The sequence below is a fragment of the Glycine soja genome, chromosome 19 (assembly GCF_004193775.1).
Source record: "Glycine soja cultivar W05 chromosome 19, ASM419377v2, whole genome shotgun sequence".
Classification (NCBI taxonomy): Eukaryota; Viridiplantae; Streptophyta; class Magnoliopsida; order Fabales; family Fabaceae; genus Glycine; species Glycine soja.
In genome coordinates, this window is record NC_041020.1 from 47,828,414 (window position 1) to 47,853,636 (window position 25,223).

Sequence of the window (25,223 nt, forward strand, 5' to 3'; positions counted from 1 at the left end):
ATGCAAATTAGGAGTTTTTAAAGAGTTTTTCTATTATAATTTTTTATAGTATGAACTTTTCTAACTTTGTATTCAAACAGGTCTAATTTATAGTTGAATAACTCAATGGAAAATGTTGAGTTAAAAAGAGAAAATTGAGAGAAGTAAACACTAAGATTATGATGAAATCTTTGGGGAAAAAATTGTATATATTATACCTTAATTATAACTTCATATACAATAGTTAAAGTAAGGACTCCGTAACAAATTCTTAAAAACTTCTAACTTTGTATCCAAAGAGGTTCAATGTATAGTTGGGTCACTCAATGAAAAAATGTTAAAGTTAAAAATAGAAAATTAAGTGAAGTGAACACTAGGATTATGATGGAATTCCCAAAAAAATGTATATATTATACCTTAATCATAACTTTATATTATGATTGAGTAAAACATAAAATTTAATTATTTATATTAATTTACATTTTCTTTATCTTAATTTCTTATAATTTTATATTATTTTATTATTTAAAATATTATACAATATTAATAAATATAAATTTCATTATTATGGTTCAAGATTCAACTGCAAATAAACCAGTAACATGTAAGCAAGTACTTTCACAGCAGTTATTCCATTACCAGTCCAAATTTCTAAAACAGGCCAAAAATGCATTCGTTTGAGTCATCAATTGTTTACATAATACAACATACATCCCCATTGGCAAAGAAAAATACAATTTCTGGCAACATAGGACCCCCTAATTTTTTAGAACTTCAGCATGGGTGTTACTACATGACAAACTCTGTTCTTGGAGAACTACATATTGATGGTAAACCAACAACTAATGAACTAACCGTGCATAATCAGTGGTGGCAGAAGAAATCAAAAGGAATCCGTGGTGTGGAATAAGCCATGGAAAGTATCTTAGAAGCTATCAATGTATTTGCAGCCTCAGTTTGATGAATTCCATCCCAGCTCACATACCGAGCCCCTTCATCACAAACCTGATAACCAGGTTGACCACATGTCACCCTTACATCAAAATTGTAAGGTGGTCCTCCATAACCGCAACATACCATCAACGGATTTGAGAAACCTAATCAATAATGCATTCACAACAAACACCATCAAAATTATGATACTAATAAGCGTAATCCAATAACTTGAACCATTTACAAGTTAACCCCATTGAGGATTGCTAGCAAGTAGCAATGCCCTCCTTCAAATATACTTTTTATTATTGGTTAAAATTTATCAGAAATTACAAAATTATAAGTGTGACAGGTTAAAGAAGAAGTGAGACCTATAAAATTTTGTGATATCTAACAAATTTCGACAAATAAGGTGTTCAAAAGAGTGCATCAGAAAGTATGTTGTTGCTAGCATTTTTCTATCCAGATATATATATAGTCATCTAAATGTGCGAATTATGCCATCATAATATATGGAGTGAAAGCAGGAAAACTTGATTCAGATTAGTAACACAAGAGTGAGTCAAATAATAATCAATACTTAAATGAGAACAGTGGTTGCTTGGGTTACCATATTTCGCGGCATTTGTGATGAGATCATACTTAATGGCATAAATATCAACATAGACTAAAGTAGCATCCTTAAGTTCAGATCTTAGTTTCTGACTTGAATGAAGCAGGGCTTCATTAAACAATCTTGCTGCAGAGTTATAACTAGAAAGACATCCCAATGAATCTAGATCCTTCTTCTGAGCCAGTGCAAGTACTTTTGGAAGACAGCCCAACGGCCCAGTATTGTGAACCCAAAATTTCCTGGCACCTTCATTATATAAACTCTGCATACAGATGGAGAAGACAAACATCACACTAGAAGAAATAAAAAAAAAACAATGAAGAAATAATAATAAAATCAATGTACACCACCCATCCAACATCATTGTTGCAGCTTACTGCAATAAAGGGAAATTTAGTAGTCACGTCACTCACGTACAAATTTCTTGTCACTGTTATCTATAATCTATTGAATTCTGATAAAGAATTTCAAAGCACACAATATAAACACAAAGAAAAATTTGCCTATGCAGAGAATGCACTCAATAAAAGTGATCTTTTATGAATACACACAGCCCCTTCTACCAACCTAAATCACCAATCACCAATACTAAACAAAGAAAATTAGTCAGATTCGTCGATAAGAGCAAGTTTACTAAAACATTTTGAAGAACACTGGACTGACCTTAACAGCATTCTCAATTTCAGTTATAACTACTGGGATCTTCTTGATGACTTGCACATATGACAGATTTTTGGCAAATGAATCAGCAAGGTCGTTTTGCCCAATATCAATCAAGTAGAGTGCACCGTGGAAGCCTTCATCATTGATCAAATTTCTTGTACCTTTGTAAGTTTGCAGTGCAATCAGTTCCTTCTTAATTCCAAATTCATAAATGAATATATAATTTTTTTCCCTGGTTAATGAATTACTATTGAATAGTTTTACTAGCATAACAATAATGTAATACCTCAACTCAAATTGATGTATATGAACAACACTTTCTTTGAACAAGAAAAGTCTAATTTTGGTACATTAATAGGGGCCACTGGGCCAGAACTCAACAAGTATCAGAGTTCAGAGAAAAATATGACAGGTTAAAGCTTTACTTAATACCGAGTGTCTAAAATCAGTGTTGACTGTTGGATATGCATGCCATTCAAAGGAAGAGAAACATGAAGACAAGGGCTATAAAAACTGTTCAGAAAATTTATTTTATCAATATTTTCAAAGTTAAGGAAATAAAGTAGCAAAGGAAATGTACCTGTGGTAACAAGTTCAAGGGAACGAGCTTTGAAACGCCGGAACTGCATGACCTGTATATTGAGGGAGAAAGGAACATATTTTGGGAGAGTAGAGGACCCCACCACTGCAAAGTTTGCTCCATTTGTGAATGAGGTTCCAGACAAGGCGTCCAAATATGGTACCAACAAACTTGCATTCAAACTTTGGCCTGCAAATGTGTTGGAAAGAAAACATTTTCAGATTGAAAAGTATTTTGATATAAAACATGAAACTAGCATCCTAATTCCCCATCACTCAGCCTTCACAGTTTCACTGGCAGTATTTTCTCATTGCCTCCATTTGTCACTTGCCAGTAAAAGTTACTTTTAATATACTGAAAGAATACATAATACATGCAATAATAGCATAAAGGTCTTTTACTTATTAGACCTTTATAATACACAAGTCTCACGTCAACAGGTGAAAAGGCTAAAATATTGTAGTATAAACCCAAAAATCATATTGTTGGTTTTGCTTAATCACAAACTGTTAATAACAATAAGTTTGTTGACTATTAGTAATTAAGAGCGTAAAAACTTTTAAACTGAGCATGCATGTTTCTTCCCTATTATTTTAGTTTCTCTTACTAATTTGATTTAAACAAACACAAAAATTGTTGAAAATTGAAATCTATTTCTTCAGAAACACATACGAGTGTAGTTGTAATATTGACAAAAATTCTTGATTTGATGGTCATCAACGAGAATCATCACTAAATTTGGCTCATTCTTCTGTTTTCTTCTTCTTTCCCTTAGTCATTTTCCTTGTTGGTGAGTGGACATATGGGTTTTAAATGAGGGATTTTTTTTCCGCACTCAACAATTTTTCTAATACACCCAACAATAAAAAGAAAAAACCAAAAATACCTTATATATGACACATACGAAAATACCCTTAAATTTTAAATATAAGTTTAAATATAGATTTAATAAAAATTTATATATATAAAAAAATACATTATTAGATAAAAATTAATTATTTCAAAATTTACCAACGTAAACTTATACGTGGGTTAAATATTCAATAGAAATTTTAGTGTTATATATATTGACGTTAATTATTTTTTAACATAATTGAACTGTTAGTTTAGTTGGTTAAAGTGTCGGCGAAAGTCACATATTTGAGACTTCAATGCATGGATATCGGATTGAACTTAGGGAAAAAGAAGTAAAAAAAAGTAAAGTTGAATTTTTTTAAAATATGTTGGATGTAGAAAAAATTCAGGATTGAGGAAGAATAACTTAAATGAGCCGTTTGTTTGAGTTTGAAAAAAAACCCGGCGGTGATGGGTTCGGTTCGGATCCCAAAGACCGGCCCAACAGCGTCGGATCCACGGCATAGTGCTTCGTATTGTGAAATGAAAGCAGCTAAGCCCTTAGGCGGCGGAGATGGATGGATTATCATTCCTCAATACATGACAAGAATGTTTGTTATCATTATTCATTATTACGATCTACTCTTGCCTCTTGGAGTATATAGTACTATTAATTAATTGCAAACATTTGAATAGTAGTTTGACTTATTGATAATGAAAATGCCAAGGGAACTAAGACTCACAGAGTAGGTCGATGACGAGGCGTCCATCGGACAAGCGGCCAGTGGATCTGTGAAAGAAATTGCGGCCATTGGGAAGATTGATAGGGAAACCCAGACCGGAAGCGAGTCCACCCGTGTCCGAGTTCGAATCGCCGAACACGAACACCACCGGTGCCTTATCGCACCCAGTCCCAGCCAATGCTATTGCTGTAAAACAAGACACAAACACTGGCAGCCACACTGAGAATGCACCGCCACAACCCATCATATCATTTCTGCTGTGTCGGTTACCACTTCCCACTTACTTATCTTTGTCCTATCCTTCTATATAACCGTTTCTTAGAGCATTTCCAATGAATTTCTTAAAATAAACAATTTTGTTTAACAAAGTTTTAGTATTGGAACATATTATTTTTTACTTTGTGTTGCATATATATATATATATATATATATATGTACTGTTTAATTTAGTTTTACTAATTTAAGAATTACAAAACTTAATATAATTGAAGATAAGTACTAGTAGTTCTAAATTTTTACACACTCATAATCATAACTTTTTTTTTTTTTTTTTGTCTCCCACCACTATTTTATTTTCTTTGAATAAACTCCAACCACTGTTACCGCCTAATTATTACATTTTTATTCTTCTTACATTTATATTGTCGCATAATTCGTTCACTTCTCTCTCTCTCTCTCTTTTTTAGAATATAATTCGTTCACTTTAACCATACACTTTTGTCACCAATAAGGGTAGTAATCCGCTCGAGAAGGATAAAAATATGTTTCTTACTTCCATTTTAGTTATCTTGTTAATACTGTACCCAAAAAAAGGTATCTTGTTAATAATTTTTTAAAATCGAATCAACTCGCAATGTTTTACTGTTTGGTGCATATTGTTTAGAAAGAATGAAAATAAAGTAAACGCAACGTGATATGTTCTACCCGAAATTATTAAGAAAACATAAATGCAAGAATAGATATGCAGTTTTTTATAAATTAAAATAGATTTTTAAATATTAAATTAAAAAATTATGATACATGCATTGTTCCTCTCTCTGTGTGGAAGTTAAGTCTTTCTATAATATATTTTACAAACATAATTATATAGTTGTAAGACAATATAATAGTATAATATAAAAAAATATTATGTTATTTTTCATTATTCATTATACAAATAAATAATCTTATTGAAGTCTGATAAATCGTGTCTGCCATCTAGATCTGCATTGATTAGCTGGACCCAATGGGCTACCATGCCCCAATCTTTTTTAAAAAATAAATAAATTTGTCCAACTATGCTTCAATCAATTGTTTACTTTTCTTTTTTAGAAAAAAAAATATTAGTTTTGTTATTCCAATGTTTTTTTTATTTAATAACAAGTTCTTATTATTGAATAATTATTGTGAAAAAATCAAACATTTTGATATACCTATTATATTAATACTTTTGCATACTAATTGAATTCATCTCAAACTCTAATGTTTTCACACCTTTTCTTCATTTTGATTTGATTTATTATGACTATTTTTCATGAATAAATAATTTAATTTTTATAAAAAGTATTTTAAAAACGTGAATATATTATTGGCTTACTTTACTTAAGTTTTCCTTTTCTTTAAAACTAAAATTCGTCCAATTAACTTATATATAAAAATTACTTTTTGGCAATTATTTATTAAATAAATTTTCTTTTTATTTTAAAAAAGAGGCATTTTATAAAATTAGATCACACACTATCTGCGTATAATACGATAAATTGGTCTGGATATCAGTTTGATTATAGATCTAGTTTAAGAAAATTCAACAAATCCAATTCAAACAAAAGAAGACAAGAACTTAAATGAGATCCATACGGCTTATATGTTTTCTACTCTTAAAATTTATTTTCTGATTTTTAAAATAAGAAAAAAAATTCTTAACAAGAATAGTTTTTGAAAACTGTTTTAAAAAAATAACAATTTTAACAAAATTTAACACAAAAGATCTTAGTAATATTTAAATATAATTTAACAGTTAGATCAATAAAAATTATATTTTATATCAAGTTATAGAAATAATATAATTATTATCAAAATTATATTAATGTAATTTGATTTGTTATCTTTTATATATATATATATATATATATATATATATATATATATATATATATATATAACGAAAATAACTATTTTGTTTTAATTTTTGGAAAAAAAAATCACAGATGAAACACTAAATTCAAAATTTATTGCCACCCGGTTCACTTGAGGGTATAGTGGTTGGGGTTGAAATAGATGAATGAGAATTTAGGTTCAATTCCCATTGTTGTCATTGTAAAAAAAATTAAAATTTATTAAACTAGGTATGATATCTTTATTTGTATATATTAACTTCGCTGCTATATATTATTTTTTAATATATTTTTTGAAAATTTCCATACTTTTATAGTAAAATCTCAAATTCTTAAGTATTACTACTAGTTTTATATTTTTCATTTTTATTAACACTTTTTTTATTTCAAATATTAACTATTTATATTTTGAAGTTATTATTTTTAATTTTTTAGATTTACTTTTTACCTTCTAAAATCTAAACTTATATTTTTAGTAGAATTAAAGCTATTTATATTTTCTACTCCAATTAAAATAAATTGATGTAATACATATATAGAATACAATAACTAATGACTAACGTCTTGTTTGAATAAAAATTTTCGTTTATAAACACTTATAAGAAGAAAATAATAAAATAAAATGAGATAAGTTTCTCACATAAATTAAATTTGGCTTATGTATAAATTAAAATTAATTAGTTTTTGAAGAAGCTAAAATTAGCTTATGAAACGAAGAAGCTGATTATTATTGTTTTCTTCTTCTTTTTTTTTTTTTTTCTCTTGGAAATGATTGGAGAAATTTATCCAAAGATAACCTAACTTATTTATATTGAAATCCACTTGGGTTGTTTGGTAGTGAATTTTTGAGTAGATTATACGAAATTTATTGTCGTTATTTAAAAAACTTAATTATATTAATTAATTAAGATTCAATGAAAATACTATTAAATAAACAGATTTTATCCCTGTAATCTCTACATTTTAAAAGGGATTTACAAGCCCAAAAAATAATAATTATATTAGTAATATTTTGCTTTTATCATCTCTTATATACACGTTTTGTTTGATTTATACATCAATTTAGATTTATGATCTTCTTCTTATAATTAATATTCATTTTTATTTTATTTTTACGTGAGACTTTCAATTACAATACAAAAACCTTACCTTACCTTATGTATGAATTAATTAAGTCCCCGAATTATGCCGTAATAAATGAATATATGCCACATATACAGATCTAAAATAAGCATATGCAGTATTAAACTGCATCTATACTACATATTGATTGATAACTGGGTTTTGCTAATCAGTACAAGTATCGATGATGATTTCATTATTAAGCAGTACATGTAACATTTTATTAAAACATGTTTATTATTTTAAAAAGCAGCAGTAATCGTTAAATTCATTTCCCGTTAATTGATAAACATTTTTTCATTAGAAACACTTTTTATTTTTTTCTTAATCAGTGTTCCAACACTAGTTAACATTCTCTTTGCATGGATAATTTTCTCTCTCCTTTCACCACGTATATGTAGTGACAAATTGGACGCGACGAGAAAAATAGTTAATGACTCTTAACTATATATATAGAAAAGTTTGAAATCTAGATGGTTAAAGCAAATGTCTATATATTGCATTAAGATAGCATTACAAAAACCGTTTATTCAAAATTAGGAACAAACTTATCGGGAGGGCAAGTGAAGGTGAATATGATAATATAGGGATGGAGTAAAATCTAGAAAAACCTTGCATTTTGAAAATAAGCCTAGTTTAACTTCAAAGCCATCTCCAAATAGGCCCTTAGATTTGGCTGTATGAATAAAAGAGATCTGCACAGTCATAACTGTAACCTGGAAAAATTTACTTCACTTACATTTCCCAAGGCAAAGAGTTAAATGATATCATAAATTGTAACTAACCAAGACCTTGAAAATTAAAGGGTACCTGAAAGTGGAACTTCCCTCACTCTCTCTAGCTATTTTTATTTTGAAATGCTGCTTAATTCAAGGAAGAGAGAAGCACATGAAGCTGTATATGCAATGTGTTGCAACGTGGAATAACAAGCCTGGGGTAGGGTGAGACTTGTGAGAATGCATGGCCCTACAACGAGAAGTGTGATGGGTCCCTTGATTTATTGCTTTTGTTGACATGCACATGACTGGAATCAACTAGTTATAAGTTACTTCATCACTCTAATGAATATTGAAAGCTACCAAACCCCTCAAGAAATACATGGAAACCGTTTCTTTTGTGTAAAAATAAAATTAAAAAAAGATCAATTGCAGCTATTGTTGTCACCGTTTCTTTAATTTGTCTCTTACTTCACGCAAGTTGTTCACGGCTCCTCTTTATATGTACACGTACTATCTCTCATGCATTTCATTCATCACATACAACACTCTCTCCAAAGTTCAAATTAAGACTGAGGGGTGAGAAAGAGAGAATTGATATGGGTGCCGGTCTAGTTGCGTTCCTCTTAATGGTTCTTGTGCAATTGGTCTATGCAGTGATGAACATTACTTCAAAGCTTGCAATAGAATCTGGAATGAGCCCTCTTGTCCTTGTTGCTTATCGACAACTCTTTGCTACTGTGTCCATTGCTCCCTTTGCTTATTGGCTCGAGTGGTAATTATATATATATATATATATATACCCTTTCTGGTTTTGTTTTATTTCATATATATACACAATGCATGCATGAAAGGGTTTGATCAACTTTGAAGCACCTATAACATTCTCACTTTGAGTGTCACCGTCGATGTCCCTTTTGTTTTGGTTGATTCATGATTGTGTTATTTATCTGTCTATCTATTTATATATGTTTGCTGTATATAAATGGAGTAGAGAGACACTCAAAAGAAAAATGCTACATGTTGTTCTGATGATTAAGTAACGGACTTTCCATTCATATTAGACAAAAATAATAATTAGAAAAACAGTAACGGATATATTTAGCATTCTTCTTAAATAAATAAAAAAAAGAAAGAAGTTGTTCTACATGATTAGCGTCGTTGGACTCTATCATACTAAAACGTTTTCTAACGGTTGATGAAACTGGTGAAAATAAAAATTCATGAATGAGGCTTTTTCTTGCCTTGCTGAGAGTCTACAAAAGAAGAAAATGCATGAAGAGAAGGAGAGAAGATCACAAAAAGGTTAGCAACAAGACAACAACCATAATCATTAGTGGCACAGTTAATGGGGAAATTAAACTTCAAGCTTGATTAAATAATGAAGACGCTAACGGCATGCATGTAGGACGCGTTATGAGTCTCTGGGCATGTTACGTGCCAGCAACTTTCTATTCTTAAGACAAATAGTGCAACACGTTTCACGGAGTTTCTTATAAAAGGGTATAGAGTCATAGATTTATAGTAGCGCGTGACTTGAATATTGCAGTTTCATTTATGGCTTTCTCGTACTTCTACGAGAAATAATCTCGGTGGAAATTGTCAGGTTCTTGTTGCCGCAGGCATATTATTAACTTTATTTATGAAGACACAACAAAGGACTAGAGTGAGTGAATAGAGACAAGACAAAGAACAACAAAATTACCCTGATCAGTAAATGCATCATGCATGAATGAATTTGATAAGTCAACTTCATTTTCTTTTCTTTAATCTCTCCTTTCCTCTCAGGAATACGCTTCCCAGGATTACACAGCGTCTTATGATTCAGATATTATTTTCGTCCCTGACCGGGTAAGCTTTTGGTGTAATATCTTTTATTTATTTATTTTGGTTATCTCACGATAGATTTCTACTTTTTTGTGTGAAATAATTCAAAAAAAAAAAAACAAACAAACAAACATAAAGCCATTGATAACTGAATAGCCAATTAGTTCGAAAAATAAATTAATAACCCGAAGCAACATCAAAATGCAGAAGTATACAGATAATAATTTGTTCTGCATGCTGACTTCTTCAATCTACTAATTAGACCATATTTAAGACTCTGCATGGAATTCCTGCCAAAGATCCATTCCAAATAACATGAACAGAAGTGGAATAAGATGAAAAAGTATACACCTGAAAGTAATAGGGGGATTGGAAAATCAGCTATTTAGACTTTTAATTTTTTAAATTATTTTTTCAAGTCACTATTTTTAAACCTCTAGTAGATAATATAGTGAAGATCATGAACTATCTCGTTTTCTTGAGCATATATTGGCATTTTAATGACACAACTCAGCTTGAATATGCAGAGTTACAGGAAATCAGATGCTTTATTTTGTGGGGCTGAAATATTCATCCGCTACAATTGCATGTGCACTGACAAATTTGCTCCCAGCTTTCACTTTCATCCTTGCAGTTCTCTTCAGGTTGGTAGCAAACAAATTGGACCTATCGTTTATTTCCACACCAGGCCTTCCAAATGGCCAAAAAAGAAAGTTATTGGTATTTGACTATGTTTTATTGTTTTATTTTGTATGGTTAGACAAGAGAATTTGGGAATCAAGAAGAGGGCTGGTCTAGCAAAGGTATTCGGGACAATATTGTGTGTGAGTGGAGCCTTGCTTTTGTCATTTTACCATGGAAAAACCATTGGTTTAGGCCAATCAAGTATTCACTGGAGATATGCTGAGAAAATGGAAGGAACTAGCTCTTCTGGCAAAGGAAACATGTTCCTAGGCCCTTTGGTCGTAATTCTTAGCACCCTTGTTTGGGCAGCATGGTTCATAATTCAAGTAATTAAGCATCAATATATCTTAACTAGTTTAATTTTCCTCTTTAAGAGAATCATTATTATATCATTACGTTTTTCAGAAAGACATAAGCAAGACATTTCCAGCTCCTTACACGAGCACTGGCTTAATGTGTTTCATGGCAAGCTTTCAATGCGTGATCATTGCCGTGTGTGTCGACCACAGGGCCTCAGCTTGGTCACTCCACAATGCTATGAGACTTTCCTCTGCCCTTTATGCGGTATGTGCATTAATTCATTACTTACTAGTTACTACTACTAGTATTTTTAATTAACCTCGTCCAAGAATTAAATAATTTCTTATAATAAATATATGCTAATGTTGGTTCCAGGGAATATTTTGCACTGGATTAGCCTATTGCCTCATGTCGTGGACCATTGAGAGAAAAGGTCCTCTTTATGTCTCTGTATTTACCCCTTTGCAGCTTGTCCTCACTGCCATTTTGAGCTGGGCTTTGCTTCGGGAGAAATTATATGTTGGAACGTAAGAAATCACCTGCACTTTAGTATTTACTTACTTATCTATAACTAAATAAACTATATATGCTGTCTTTCACAACATATATAGTTAATTAATTTAGTGTCCTATGATTGACCCAATAATTAAATTTGACTCATTTTTTTTATTTGGTTTGTATATAGTGCCGTAGGGTCTCTCTTGATAGTTTTGGGACTCTATTCTGTTCTCTGGGGAAAGAGTGAAGAGGTGAATAAGGGAGACGGTATTGAAGAAGATGCAGTTAAAGAAGCAGTCAAGGATTCGAAGAATGACATGGAATTGCAATCATATGTGCCATCCAATGGTAATAATGGTCGTGTTATTGCATGAAGAAGGGACGCGGCAGAGTGAGATTCCTCGCAAGATGCTAGTAGCTAAGGATTGAGAAAGTTTCGGTTATTTGTCTTTATTCTATTTTTGCTCCCTACCAGTAAATTTGAATTTTGATATGTGTAATCTTGTGTCACATTTGAAAGTGGTCCACAACTCTTTGCAGTTGCATTGAAGACATGTATTAATATTATTATTATTATTATTTATATATTAATAAACCCGGAATCAGTTATTCCTTTAATATGTGTCATCAATGTTAAACTATGATTTCAATTCGAATCTTACTGTAGGGTACTTTTCAAAATTTCCATTTCTTTAATACGATTCGTTATAAGATTATAGAACTAGCTAAAATATTGATACAAATGGTCTTTGCTAGAATTTAAATATAACGTTTTCCTTACGCCACAACTCTCAGTCTCCAACATGCTCTGTTCTAAAACCAGAATAGAATCTGATTCTTGCATTAGATCACTACTTCCACACCACCATTATCAATAATGGGGAGACTCCAAAATCTGTTATGAAAGTCTGAGTTCACTCTTGGCCACACCTCAGACTTTTTATATAGCTTGATAGAAATAGAATCACTCAAAGTTGCCACTTACCCTTCAATAAAATGAATAAAAATTGTGAATTTTAATGGTACTCTTTCTTTTTATTTTTTGAATATAAGTTGACACTTACCTTCCAAGGAAAAACGTAGTCAAGGTTTCTATATTTCTATATGTATAAATTTGGTCATCAATGTTTATAAAAAAAATGTGGATTTAGTCATTTTTTTTTACAATAAAGAGGGACAAGATCTGTATTTTTTATTTTTTTTTAAGTTTGAGTACCAAATCCATCCATATGAAAAGTAAAGGTATCTTGATCACATTTAACTAAAAATATAGGACTAAATACATATTTTTATGATTGGTTTCATTTATAATTGGAGTCCTAAAACAACTCTTTTATGATTATTGCTGCAGGTTGTCTTTGATGCCAATGTTATTCCTCCTCTTGTTCAAATTCTTCAACATTCTGAGTTTGACGTCAAGAAGGCGGCTGCCAGGGCCATCTTCTACGTGACTTCTGAAGGATCTCAAGACCATATCAGGTACATATATAATTATATATTCCTTTTTTCATGATACTCAAAGTATATATGCTTTGATGAAACTTATTAATTAGGTGTATGTCTATGATGTAGGTACCTGGCATATGAAGAAGGTTGCATTAAGGGACTATGTGATCTGTTGAGCTGTCCAGACCCAATGGTTGTGTCAACTTGTCTTGAGGGGCTGGAGAACATTTTGAGGGTCGGAGAAGCTGACAAGGAAATGGGTGTCAATGTTTTTGTTCAAAGGGTTCATGAATATGAAGGATGGGATAAGATTGAAATTTTTATGAATCATTGGAACAATGAGATTTCTCAGAGAGCTGTGAGGATTGTGGAAGAAATGAAGAATGATGCTAGTCCGTAAGATTTTTCTTTCGGGGATCATAACTAGTGCCTAGTGAAGTATACCTGATCATTACATTTGTACTTAATAACCCAGATTTTACTATTCCACATGCACATGCACATGCACGGTGGATATATATAGTTGTATGCCATATTACTAAAAGTTGTTAACCCCGTTACATGATGATACAGTCATATCAGATTGCTTTACTTGTTTCTCTATGCTTCAAAGAAAGGAAATTAAAGAAAAGTTGTTCAAGCATGTGTCTCGAGTGCAAGGAATCCATTTATGGTAACTTCTATAACTTGCATGCATCTTCTATTGGCCAAAATCGAATTACACATATTTAATTTCTGTGGATCTTGTGTAAAATTTTCAACACAAAAATATCCCCAAATTTTTATTTTAATAAAAAGTAGAAATTAAACATAGACTGACAAATTAAAAGAGATGAGCATAGCAAGAAAAAAAAACTAATGAGGTGACTACTACTAGAGCATACGATAGAAGCGGTCAAGAGGAAGAAGCTTCTTAAAGAAGTGATACAACACAAGTTCCTATATATTTGTGTGAATAAAACAAAAGGTGAAATATTTTTCTTTGATTACGAGTATGTCAGTCAGTGATATGCAAGAGATGAATCCAATATTGAACAGAGACCAGAACATGATGTCTGTAAGCCAAATTAACCCAAGTAATAACTGTTTCTCTTTTTTCATAATTAAACCTCATTTAATTTGGTTGTTTTTATTTAAAAACCCATCAGTAACATTTTTAGCAATATTTTTTGTTTTTATGAAAAATAAAAAGAGCAAAGTAAACATGCCTTAAAATTTCATTTAATAAAATTAAAGATATATCCACAACTCTTGATCAATGAAAACAAATTAAGTAAAGGACTCATAATAAAAGGTCCTCTAATTTCTTAATAATAATCAAAAGCTGTATGAGATCACATGTGGCTTTGTATACAAGAAGGTCATCCAAATTAAAACCATAGACGTTGTTCCTTCATATATAAGACCCAAAAACGAAAAAAAGCAAATAACAATACATATACTTTGTCGTTAATTAACATTAATTTGTAGCTGTAAATAATAAGCATATTAGGCAGCAGAAGGTGCTGGCACAAACTGAAAGCCCCCAGCATCCAATAGTGCCGATGTGAAACGTTCCACGTTGACAGAGTTGTTATTGTAGTCCAGTGTCTCATCTTCATATATGTCCCACCACTTCTTCACAAGCATCTTGATATCTTCCCTATCCATGTTGAGCTGTTGAGCTGTCCAGACCCAATGGTAGTGTCAACTTGTCTTGAGGGGCTGGAGAACATTTTGAGGGTCGGAGACGCTGACAAGGAAATGGGTGTCAATGTTTTTGTTCAAAGGGTTCATAAATATGAAGGATGGGATAAGATTGAAATTTTTATGAATCATTGGAACAATGAGATTTCTCTGAGAGCTGTGAGGATTGTGGAAGAAATGAAGAATGATGCTAGTCCGTAAGATTTTTCTTTCGGGGAACATAGTTAGTGCCTAGTGAAGTAATAATACCTGATCATTACATTTGTACTTAATAACCCAGATTTTACTCTGCCACATGCAAGGTGGATATATAGTTGTATGCCGTATTACTAAAAGTTGTTAACCCCGTTACATGATGATACAGTCATATCAGTTTGCTTTACTTATTTCTGTATGCTTCAAAGAAAAGTTGTTCAAGGAATATTTAATGCATAACTTCTATAACTAGCATGCATCTTCTATTTGGCCAAAATCGAATTACGCATATTTAATGCGTATATGTTGGGACCTAACTTTTCAAAACTACTCTTTATGTAATTGTTAATGATTTTTCTCTATTTAATATTATTTCAATTATCACTTATATCTACTCATTTACTCTAATCATGATTCCTCAAGTAAAAAAACTTAATTTATATCTCTCTTCTAATTTCTTAAGAGAATAAACTAGTTAAATTACATTATGAACAAAGATATATAAAATAGGCTAAACAATATCATTCTATCCTTAGATACGAATCATTTAGATGCTATTTTCCCATTCTTAGAAGATAAATATTTTCTAATGCCAAAATCCTAAAATACATACATGAATATGGGAGATCAGACTACAATCAATGAAATTAAGCACAAAAAAAATAAATTAAAATAACATTAAATAGATAGTAGGAGAAATTTAAGCGTTTGATTGTTAGACTCCCAACAATGAGGGGTTTAACCTCTTATTGTCATGATGGGCCTTACAATGGCAAGAGGGTGACGGGAAGAGAAGAAGATTGGAGATGGGGAAGGAATGACTCCTAATGGTTGATTCTCCCTATTCTTGCACGAATCCTATCCTTTGCCCTCTTTGAAACGATCTAATATCGTGGATATTCAGTGTGTAGTGTGTAGTTGTGTGTCTCGGTGTGTTTTTTTTTTTGTTTCCTTCTCTTTTTATAGGCATAGTTAGCTTAAAATTTAAGCAACCTCGCACTAAGCGCGACTTCCGCGCTTAGTGAGTGAGACGGTGATCACGCGCTTAGTGCGCAACTCACGCTAAGCGCGCCTTCACGTAATATCTAACTTCTGCATGTGACTTTTGTGTGCTAAGTGAGTGCTGCATGCTGAGCGAGAGTTTTTAGATCTTCAACTTCTCTTCCAAATTTTCTTCTGTGTTTCTACAACAAATACACCATCAAAACAATATAAATTTATTAGTTTGGATACCTACTGGACAAGAACTTAGATTGTGCTAAATTTCTAATTTTTCACACAAAATGGAGCAATAAAAGAGGGAAAATGTAACAATTTTTGTATGATTTAATCACAAAATATATCTATGCATAACAGTTCTCACATATTTAGTGGGTGTTTGGAATTGCGTTGAAACCCCTTGAACGCGCGCATTCCGTGGTCAAACGAGAAAAACTCAGTTGACCGTGATGTTTGGCTTCTCCACTGGACACAATTCACTCCATTAGAATCGATTTTAAAGCAAAGCAAGGTTGGGGTAGCTTCCATGCATAGGAAAAATCAAGTTTTCCTTATGTGTCTTTGATTTCTCTTATTTGCCCTTCCGTGTTAATGACTCATTTTACCTTATCCGTTTTCCTATGTATTTGCAATTGATTTTTTTTTTACAATTTCTACTTTTGCTTTTATTCATGTAAGAAGCATTTTTCCAAAATAACTGTTAAGTTTTCTTCTTGATACTTATACCAGCTTTCTCTTGATTATTTATATCACCACCCCCCAAAGAAAAAAAAACAAACTTTTTTACTTACTCAATTTTGGTTTCCCATGTCTTGAACAGACAGTAATCACTTATAGGGAACATTGCCGGTGATTCCCCAAGCTATAGGGGCTGATTTTGAACAGGTTGGGGACATTTCATAAAATCTTGTTAGTGAGACTGATTTGGACTCATGCATTCACACATTTAATAATTTGGAAACCATATGAAAACCCGACTATTCATGATTTATTTCGGTAAATCAGAGTTAAAGCATGCATTTAAAATTTGAGTGATCCAATCTCCAATCTTAATTCAATGGTTTATACAAATATAGTGACTATATGAATGTGTGCATGCAAATTTGGCTACACTTAATCCAGATCCATAATATGATATTAGTATATAACCTCTCTGCTCCATAGTATGCATACTGATGTATATAGTGCTATGTCCTTCAGCGATTCATCCACGAGACCGATGAAGAAGTTGTAGCAGATAAACTGTATATTTGACTTCTTTCAACCTTGTTCAACTGGTACTAAATAAGCCATTTATTTTCAGCTTGTAATCGGTAATCAATTGCTCCCGTGTCTTCACCAAATTCTTACGCATGAATACAAAAAAGGTATCTTTAAAGAAGCTTGTTGGATAATCTCAAATATCACAGCAGGGGATAGAGTTCAAATACAGATAGGCAAAGTTCAAATATGTGTTTTCCTGACTATTTGAGATTGTTTTCATCTCCATAACGGGGAAACCCCTTTTTATTTTGTTAGCAATGCTTTGCTGTTGAGCTGGTTCTTACTAGAGGTTCATACAAAGTTCAATTGCAAGCTGCAATACAAAGTGTTCGCTGAGAAGTGTTGATGTAAATTTCATATCTTGAAAATATCAAGGCCCACCTGTGGGGTGAATATATGTGAATGTGACTGAAGAGTGAAGAAGCTTATATGCTTTTCCTTTGAGTTCAAGGAGGCTGAATGTGATAGCCATTATTAGACATTCGTTTTTTGAATATGCCTACTTGAGAGGTGGAGAGAAAGTGGTTCTTTTTTTCTTTTTGGACTGAAATGCAGTTGAATTAGGTGATAAAATATCACAAATCGTCATGACTATTTCTGGAAATCTATTTACATAAAACTGGAGAAACCTTTAAAAAATTATTGTTTGTTGTTGTATCTTATCACAACTGTTATTATGATTATTGCTGCAGGCTGTCATTGATGCAAATATTATTCTTCCTCTTGTTCAAATTCTTCTTCATGCTGAGTTTGATATCAAGAAGGAAGCTGCCTTGGCGATCTTCAATGTAACTGATGGAGGATCTTATCACCATATCAAGTATGGTTCACCATTACATTTTATCTGCCTTTATCATAATTTTTCCCCATTCTATTACTTAAAGTTAAAGGTCTAGGATTACATAATATGGCTTGAAAAGAATGCATGTAGTGGAATTTGTGGCTTGAAAAGAATACATAATATGGCTTACCGTTGGAAATAATCCAAGTCCCACATCGGCTAAAAGTAATCCCACATTAAAATATATAAGTGAGGGGCAACTCTCACCCTTCTGCTAGCCCTCACTTTGTGATGACAAGCATCCACCATTTGTTGTTAGTGAGGGGCAATCCTTACCCCTTGAGTTAACTTTTGGAGTTGAGTTATGCTTCTCACATTATACTTTCACTTACTTTAGCTGTAATATATGTTGTGACGAACCTTAAGTGTATGATGAACATTATTGCAGGTTCCTGGTGGCTCAAGGTTGCATTAAGGCACTATGTGAACTATTGAGCTGTCCAGACCTAAAGGTTGTGTCAATTTGTCTCAAGGGGCTGAGAACATTTTGAGGGTAGGAGAAGCTGCCAAATTAATGGGACTGCATGGCAGACACAATATTTTTGCTCAAAGGGTTGATGAATGTGAAGGACTGGATGAGATTGAAAAATTGCTGAAACATGACAACGATGACATTTTTATGAGAGCATTGAGGATTTTGAAGAGGTTTTGGCCAGAGAATGATTTGGAAGATATTTTGGATATTAAGACTGCTGGATAGTAGTCAGCAACATTTTTCTTTCGGGGTTAATCAACCCGACCTTCCCCCCAAGTGGTTTAAATTTTGGATCACAGTCAATACAATAAGAATACGCACTCATCAATGTAAAATGAATACTTTCTGAGCAGATAAATAATAGAGAATTATAAATGTATTATCAATTTCACTACAAAGTCACAGCTGATAGAATGACAGCTAACATACCAAAGAACTCTAGTCATTGTTTGCGTTTTGGATGGTACCAAAGAACATACTATAGAATTATAAATGTATTATAATGAAAAGAACAATCCTTGATGTGAAGCTCCTATCCATATAAATTGGAAGAGGTTTAACTAAAATATTTTTCGTAATAAATAAATTGACACGTTAAGAAACTTTTTAGAGAGGTAAGAATAAACTTTAAAATTCAATTGAAAAATAAATACGCATGTATGTTTAAAGGCAATTGAATGAGTTATTAATCTAAAGTCCCACATGACAACTATAGTCTATAATAAGCAACTTAAAAACGTCATTGGAGTAAATGGGTTCTTAAAGATTTCTTATAGAAATTGTTTATATAAGCTACTATCACCAAGGTTACCTAATATTAACAAAAAAAAATAATTAAAGTTAAAATGAGAGTTATTACGTGAGTGTAGAGACATACATAGGATCCACTAAAAATAAGTTAAAAAAATTAGTTGGATTTTACCATTGGAATAAAAGGCAGCGAGTGATCCAATGTAGCAATAAGGGACCCAATAAAAGAAAATTAAAGCTTCAAATTGAGTTCTCCAATTTTTTTTTTTGAAAGTGGAATTTTGATTAAAATGTATTTTTCTTTTTTGATATTATCTTCAAATTTAGTATTGTTATTTTTTTTACTCCCTTACTTTTATAACTTGACCCCATTGGTTTTAAGTTTTAATTTGTCATCAATTTTTGTCTTTTATTGATTAGTTTCTTTAGTATATTTTGTTTTATTGTTTTTTAAGCTTATTTGGTTAGACATTTCATTTTCTTTTAAATGATAAAATATGTTTTTAGTGTTTTTAAAAAAATTAAGCTCAATTTTAGTCCTTTTAAATTTTGACATGCATCACTTTTACTCCTTAAAATTATTTAGATATTTCTTTATATATAGTATTTTGAGGACCAAAAGTGATTTAGATAACACTTTCAGGACCAAAAATGTTACATTTCAAAATTAACGAACAAAAACGAACAATTTTTTAGAAAGACTAAAACTAAACTGAAAAAGTTTTAGAAGCACAAAACACATATTATCTATTTTATAATTATTTTTATATGTATAATAATAAAGAATATTAATGTATTGATTCCTGAGTCCTGAATTTGCCACTGCCTGGAGTGTCAATAAGTCTTTAATTTTCATAAATTTAAAAATTAAAAATAAAGCCTTAATTATTTAATTTGAATACTCTATTTTCATCCCTTTAGTTGTTGTGCATACATTTTTCTTCATTAATTAATAAAGAGGGCAAGAATAAGTAAAAAAAAAAAAAGGCAAGCATGAATAAGGTGGGTGAGTGTGGAGTGTGGAAAGTGGAAACAAAAGAAGATACATATATAGCTGCGCGCTTTCGCGTAGGTTTGAATAAGCATAACAGTGGCCATTCGGTTTTTCAGTTTTCAGTTGGATTGGTTGCACTGATTGACTCACTCACTGTTAGTTTTTCGCAAGAAAGAAAAAATAAATAAAGAAGTGAAGAATGTCTCTTGGACCTGGTTCTGGTTCTGGTTCTGGTTCTGAGACGAGAAAGAAAGGCTATAAGACTGCAATTGTGGCGGAAGAGGGTAGGAGAAGGAGGGAAGAGGACCTCATCGGCATCAGAAAAAATAAACGTCGAGACGCTCTCCTCAACAAACGAAGGGTGACTCATGCTGTCCCTTCCTACGATACGGTACCTATCTATATTTTCAACCATTACTTTTTATTATTCAGTTCCTACACGTTAACTTTTCAATCTTGTTTAGCTTTTGGAATTGGAAGCTATTCCCGTGATGTTACAACGTCTATGTTCTCAGTACCCTGACTCACAATTGGAGATAACTTCTCACTTAAATACTCTGTTAGCACTTGTTGGTACATATTTCTCATATTTAATTTCATTTGCAATCTCTCATATGCCTAAATCATATCATTCATTATTGGGGTGTATTTATGTTTAGATCAACGCCCTCCTATTGATAAGATCCTTACGGAAGGTATTCTCCCTCTCTTTGTGGAGTTATTGTCAAGGCACGATGCACCCCAATTGCAGGTATGCTTTCCTATATGTTTAAGGTAATTTGTTTTGAGTTTTGTGTTCACCTCGCTCACTCACACTATAGTTACTGTACTTCCTTGCCTACTTAGTTTGAAGCTCTATCGGTTCTAACAAATTTAGCTTCCGGAACATCTGAATACAAAAGAGTTATTGTTGAACTTGGTGTTGTTCCCACCTTGGTGAATCTTCTCAGCAGCTCTAGTAGCAATAATGATATCAGAGAAGAGGTCAAGTCTTCTAATTGCGTTTTAAACTCTTCAATCTTTCTCTTGATTATTTGTACCCCAACCCCCAAAGAAAAAATAAAAAATAAAAACATTTTTTTTTTACTTAATCAACTTTGGTTTTGCCATGTCTTGAACAGACAATATGCGCTTTAGGGAACATTGCTGGTGATTCCCCAAGCTATAGGGATTTTGTTCTTAGCCATGGCGCTCTATCGCCATTATTATCTCAGTTGGAACCAGAGTCATTACTTCAGTTGGAACCACATTCAGCATGGGCTATGTTGAGGCTTGCTACGTGGTGTTTATCTATCTTGGTCTGTGGATACCCTCCGGTAAATTTTGAACAGGTTGGGGACATTGCATAATATCTTGCATATGATACTGATTTGGATTCCACACATTTGATTTTCCATGCATTCACACATTTAAATAATTTGGAAATGACAGATGAAAATCGGACAATTCATGATTTATTTCAGTAAATCGGTGTTAAAGCACACATTTAAAATTTGATTGGTCCAATCTTCATTCAATGGTTACAAATGTGGGGACTCTATGAATGTGAGCATGCAAAATTGACTTTACTGAATACAATTTCCTAGTTAGACTGAGCATTGTGCACATTTATTGTTAGTGAGAAATGAGCATATATACTGTTGTATATTAGTATTATGTTAATGAGAAATGAGCCTGATATTTGGCAGGTGAAGTCTGCCTTGCCTGTCCTTCGGCGACTCATCCACTCGACCGATGAAGAGGTTGTAGCAGATGCATGCTGGGCTCTCTCTTACCTTTCAGATGTCCCAATTAACAATATTCAAGATATTATTGAAGCAGGAGTTTGCCCAAAACTCGTGGAGCTTCTGCTGTATGTTGCTCTGCCCTTTACAGCTTACTTTATCCTCTCATTGCATTGTGTCTTTCATTTTCCTCTACACCATTTTCTTTTTCAATTGTTGAACAATTTAGGATGATTAAATTTCATTTTACTAGGTATCCATCAGATGCAGTTATTGAACCTGCACTTAGGACTCTAAGAAATATTGTTTATGGTGATGATGCTCAGACTCAGGTAGAAAGAACAATTGTATTATTATCTTCTGATTCTTGTGAAATCATGTTTGTCGTGATATTTTATATTATAAGGGCAAGGTATAACTGTGGATCTAGGAGACGAATTATTTATATATTTTGTCATTATAGAAGTTGTAGAACATATTGGTATCAACAAGCATGTTGACAATTAAGAGAAAATAATTTTTTTGGCCCCTTGTCTTTTTTCTTTTGCGTTCTAAAAAAACTTTGTATATTTTACCAACTCTCAATCTAATACAATTCTAATGAAAGTCACGTTTTTTCAGCATGTAATTGATAGCCAACTGCTCCCGTGTCTTCACCAACTTCTTACACAAGAACACAAAAAAAACATCATTAAAGAAGCTTGTTGGACAATCTCAAATATCGCAGCTGGGAATAGAGCTCAGATACAGGTAGTTTGAACTTTAAACTTTCATTTATTGATAAAACTAGCTCTTTTTTTCCCATTATTTATTTTGGTTGCATGATATTGCTGAGTTGTCGTTGGCTTCAAGTGATTTTATTAGAGAAAATGTCATCTTTGTTGAGAACGTAATGTCTCATGTCTGGCTATTTAAATTACTACAATAGCCATATTTGATATGTATTTGTTGAGAACGTAATGTCTCATGTCTGTCGATTGATTGATTTATAAACTTGTATTTTCCTGACTCTTCGAGATTATGTTTTCATCTCCATACCTGTAGGAGGGAAACCCTTTTTTTTTTTTCTTTTGCAATGCTTTTCTTCTGAGCCGTTTCTTACTAGAAGTCCGCTTGCAAGTTGCAATACAACTTGTTTGTTAAAAAATGTTGATGTAAACTTCTTTTTTTTCTGTAAAGAATCAAGGTCCAAACGTGGGGGTGAACATATGTGACTGGAGTGAAGAAGTTTATGTGCTTTTCCTTTGAGCTTAAGGAGGCTGAAAATGTGATAGACATTAGACATCATTTTTGAATATGCCGACTTGAGAGGTGGAGAGAAAGTGATTTCTTTGGGGGTTGAAATGCAATTTAATTAGGTGATAAGATATCATAATGAAGTCATCATCATGACAATTTCTGGAAATCTATTTACATAAAACTAGAGAAACCTTTCCAAAAGTGTTGTTTGGTGGTGTATCTCAATTACACAACTTTTATTATGATTATTGCCGCAGGCCGTCATTGATGCCAATATTATTCCTCCTCTTGTTGGTTTTCTTCTTCGTGCTGAGTTTGACATCAAGGAGGACGTTGCCTGGGCGATCTTCAATGTCACTTCTAGAGGATCTCATGACAATATCAGGTTTGGTTCACCATTACATTTTATTTCCCTTTATCATAATTGTCCCTCGTTCTGATACTCAAAGGTTTAGAAAGAAAAGGCAACCCACTTGGCTCGAAAAGAATGCATGTAGTTGGATTTACGGTTTTCCTGTATAGGGAAACCTTTTGTTACTCCTGCATTATAGCCAAACCGTTAATATAATAAAGTTTGTAATGCTTACTTTTGCTACAATATGTTGTACTAAAAGTTAGGTGTATGTCTATGATGAACAATACTATTGTAGGTACCTTGCAGCTCAAGGTTGCATTAAGGCACTATGTGATCTGTTAAGCTATCCAGACCCAATGATTAATTCAATTTGTCTGGAGGGGCTGGAGAACATTTTAAGTGTTGGAAAAGCTGACAAGGAAATGGGACTGCATGGTAAAGGCAATATTTTTGCTCTAAGGGTTGATGAATGTGAAGGATGGGATAAGATTGAAAATTTGCTGACTCATCAGAACAATCAGATTTCTGAGAGAGCTGCGATGATTGTGGATAAATTTTGGCGAGAGAATGATTTGGAAGATATGAATGTTGACAAGAATGATGGGGATGGTAGTGAGCAAGATTTATCTTTTGATTTTTAATTTTTGGAGCATAGTAATTAAAGTAATAATACCTGATTACGTCTGTTAATAACCCATATTTTTTTCTGGCACATGGGAATGGTGGTATGGCATATTAGTAAAAGTTGTTAACCCGGTTACATAAAATATAATACTGTCATATTTCAGTAAGTTTTATTTGTTTCTCTATGCTGCAGAGAAATTAAGGATTTGAACATATTTGTTTTTTTAGGGAAAGGATAAATATATTGTTAAAGATTTGATTCCTAATCACGTGTACAGAGAAAATTTTGTCAGTTGAGATACTTTCTATTCTTTGAGAGGAATTAATCTCCAACCATTAGGAAGAGGATATCATTGATGGAAATCAAAGAAAGCTTACATAATAAACGTAGATAATAAAATATACATTTAGATATTTAATGACCAAAAAAATATAAATATTTAGAGACAAGTGTAACTCTAATTATTATTATTTTATCACCCTAATATTGGTTTGAACCCTAATATTGGTTTGAAGTATTCATCAATTAAGGAAATGATTAATTTTTATCAAAAAATTTGATTAATCCTGTCTCTCCTATGAATCTCATTTTTTCTATTAACATTGAAGGATTTTATGATTAACTTAAAGGTTTTCTTAATTTTCTAAAATAAAATATTAGCGTTTGAAAGTTTAAAATTGCCTTCTAGAATTTCATGTATAAATTCCATTTTTAAGGGTTTCGACAATATAAAAAAAATATTAATTTCCTCTTTAAATCATTAAAATAATTCAAGTAAACACAATATAGATTTTTTAGCAGTTGAAGTATGTCAATCCTATATAAGGGAAATATTATGTTATCCGTGTGTTCTCACGAGTTGTTTTAATTTTTATGTATGTTTTAAATGATTTATGTATATAATATTTTAATTAAAAATTAACATTGATTATACATATCTTTGTTAAATTCAAATTTAATCAATACATTAGGAATTCAAACATGCTGTTAGGAACTCAAAGTATTGTCAATTTAACTAAACTCTTTAAAATAGCATTAACGATGTA

At 32.0% G+C, this 25,223-nt stretch overlaps 3 protein-coding genes across 5 annotated transcripts; 2 read left to right on the forward strand and 1 right to left on the reverse strand.

Moving 5' to 3' along the window:
- Nucleotides 1–582: 582 nt before the first annotated feature.
- On the reverse strand, nucleotides 583–4,658 carry LOC114397919 (GDSL esterase/lipase At1g09390-like). Its single transcript, XM_028359976.1, has 5 exons — nucleotides 4,346–4,658; nucleotides 2,769–2,957; nucleotides 2,189–2,349; nucleotides 1,523–1,787; nucleotides 583–1,076 (listed from the first exon to the last, which is right to left on the reverse strand). Exons 1-5 carry the CDS (start codon nucleotides 4,590–4,592, stop codon nucleotides 844–846), a joined length of 1,095 nt encoding a protein of 364 aa, XP_028215777.1. The 5' UTR covers nucleotides 4,593–4,658; the 3' UTR covers nucleotides 583–843.
- Nucleotides 4,659–8,698: 4,040 nt separating this feature from the next.
- LOC114399414 (WAT1-related protein At1g09380-like) lies at nucleotides 8,699–12,203 on the forward strand. Of its 2 annotated transcripts, none has more exons than XM_028361600.1 (7): nucleotides 8,699–9,051; nucleotides 10,065–10,127; nucleotides 10,631–10,747; nucleotides 10,864–11,113; nucleotides 11,193–11,351; nucleotides 11,463–11,614; nucleotides 11,773–12,203. In XM_028361600.1, exons 1-7 carry the CDS (start codon nucleotides 8,876–8,878, stop codon nucleotides 11,957–11,959), a joined length of 1,104 nt encoding a protein of 367 aa, XP_028217401.1. In that variant the 5' UTR covers nucleotides 8,699–8,875; the 3' UTR covers nucleotides 11,960–12,203. The 2 variants fall into 2 exon arrangements, with proteins under 2 accessions (XP_028217401.1, XP_028217402.1); XM_028361601.1 differs by lacking the exon at nucleotides 8,699–9,051 and adding an exon at nucleotides 9,808–9,942.
- Nucleotides 12,204–20,427: 8,224 nt separating this feature from the next.
- LOC114398281 (importin subunit alpha-4-like) lies at nucleotides 20,428–24,195 on the forward strand. Of its 2 annotated transcripts, none has more exons than XM_028360466.1 (10): nucleotides 20,428–20,625; nucleotides 20,699–20,807; nucleotides 20,894–20,985; nucleotides 21,081–21,218; nucleotides 21,356–21,565; nucleotides 21,923–22,086; nucleotides 22,212–22,290; nucleotides 22,580–22,708; nucleotides 23,455–23,582; nucleotides 23,848–24,195. In XM_028360466.1, exons 1-10 carry the CDS (start codon nucleotides 20,434–20,436, stop codon nucleotides 24,191–24,193), a joined length of 1,587 nt encoding a protein of 528 aa, XP_028216267.1. In that variant the 5' UTR covers nucleotides 20,428–20,433; the 3' UTR covers nucleotides 24,194–24,195. The 2 variants fall into 2 exon arrangements, with proteins under 2 accessions (XP_028216267.1, XP_028216268.1); XM_028360467.1 differs by having other exon boundaries at nucleotides 20,428–20,607.
- The last annotated feature ends 1,028 nt before the right edge of the window (nucleotides 24,196–25,223 follow it).

Bases quoted from the DNA above. Each gene is read 5' to 3' on its own strand.
- LOC114397919 (XM_028359976.1), bottom strand. From the start codon at position 4,592: ATGATGGGTTGTGGCGGTGCATTCTCAGTGTGGCTGCCAGTGTTTGTG. The intron at 1,788-2,188 runs GTCAGTCCAGTG...ATCTGTATGCAG, and splicing joins AAATTGAGAATGCTGTTAAG to AGTTTATATAATGAAGGTGC. The intron at 1,077-1,522 runs GTAACCCAAGCA...ATTATTGATTAG, and splicing joins CACAAATGCCGCGAAATATG to GTTTCTCAAATCCGTTGATG.
- LOC114399414 (XM_028361600.1), top strand. From the start codon at position 8,876: ATGGGTGCCGGTCTAGTTGCGTTCCTCTTAATGGTTCTTGTGCAATTG. The intron at 11,352-11,462 runs GTATGTGCATTA...TGTTGGTTCCAG, and splicing joins TTTCCTCTGCCCTTTATGCG to GGAATATTTTGCACTGGATT. The intron at 11,615-11,772 runs GTAAGAAATCAC...GTTTGTATATAG, and splicing joins GAGAAATTATATGTTGGAAC to TGCCGTAGGGTCTCTCTTGA.
- LOC114398281 (XM_028360466.1), top strand. From the start codon at position 20,434: ATGTCTCTTGGACCTGGTTCTGGTTCTGGTTCTGGTTCTGAGACGAGA. The intron at 21,566-21,922 runs GTTGGGGACATT...GATATTTGGCAG, and splicing joins CTCCGGTAAATTTTGAACAG to GTGAAGTCTGCCTTGCCTGT. The intron at 22,087-22,211 runs GTATGTTGCTCT...TCATTTTACTAG, and splicing joins AAACTCGTGGAGCTTCTGCT to GTATCCATCAGATGCAGTTA.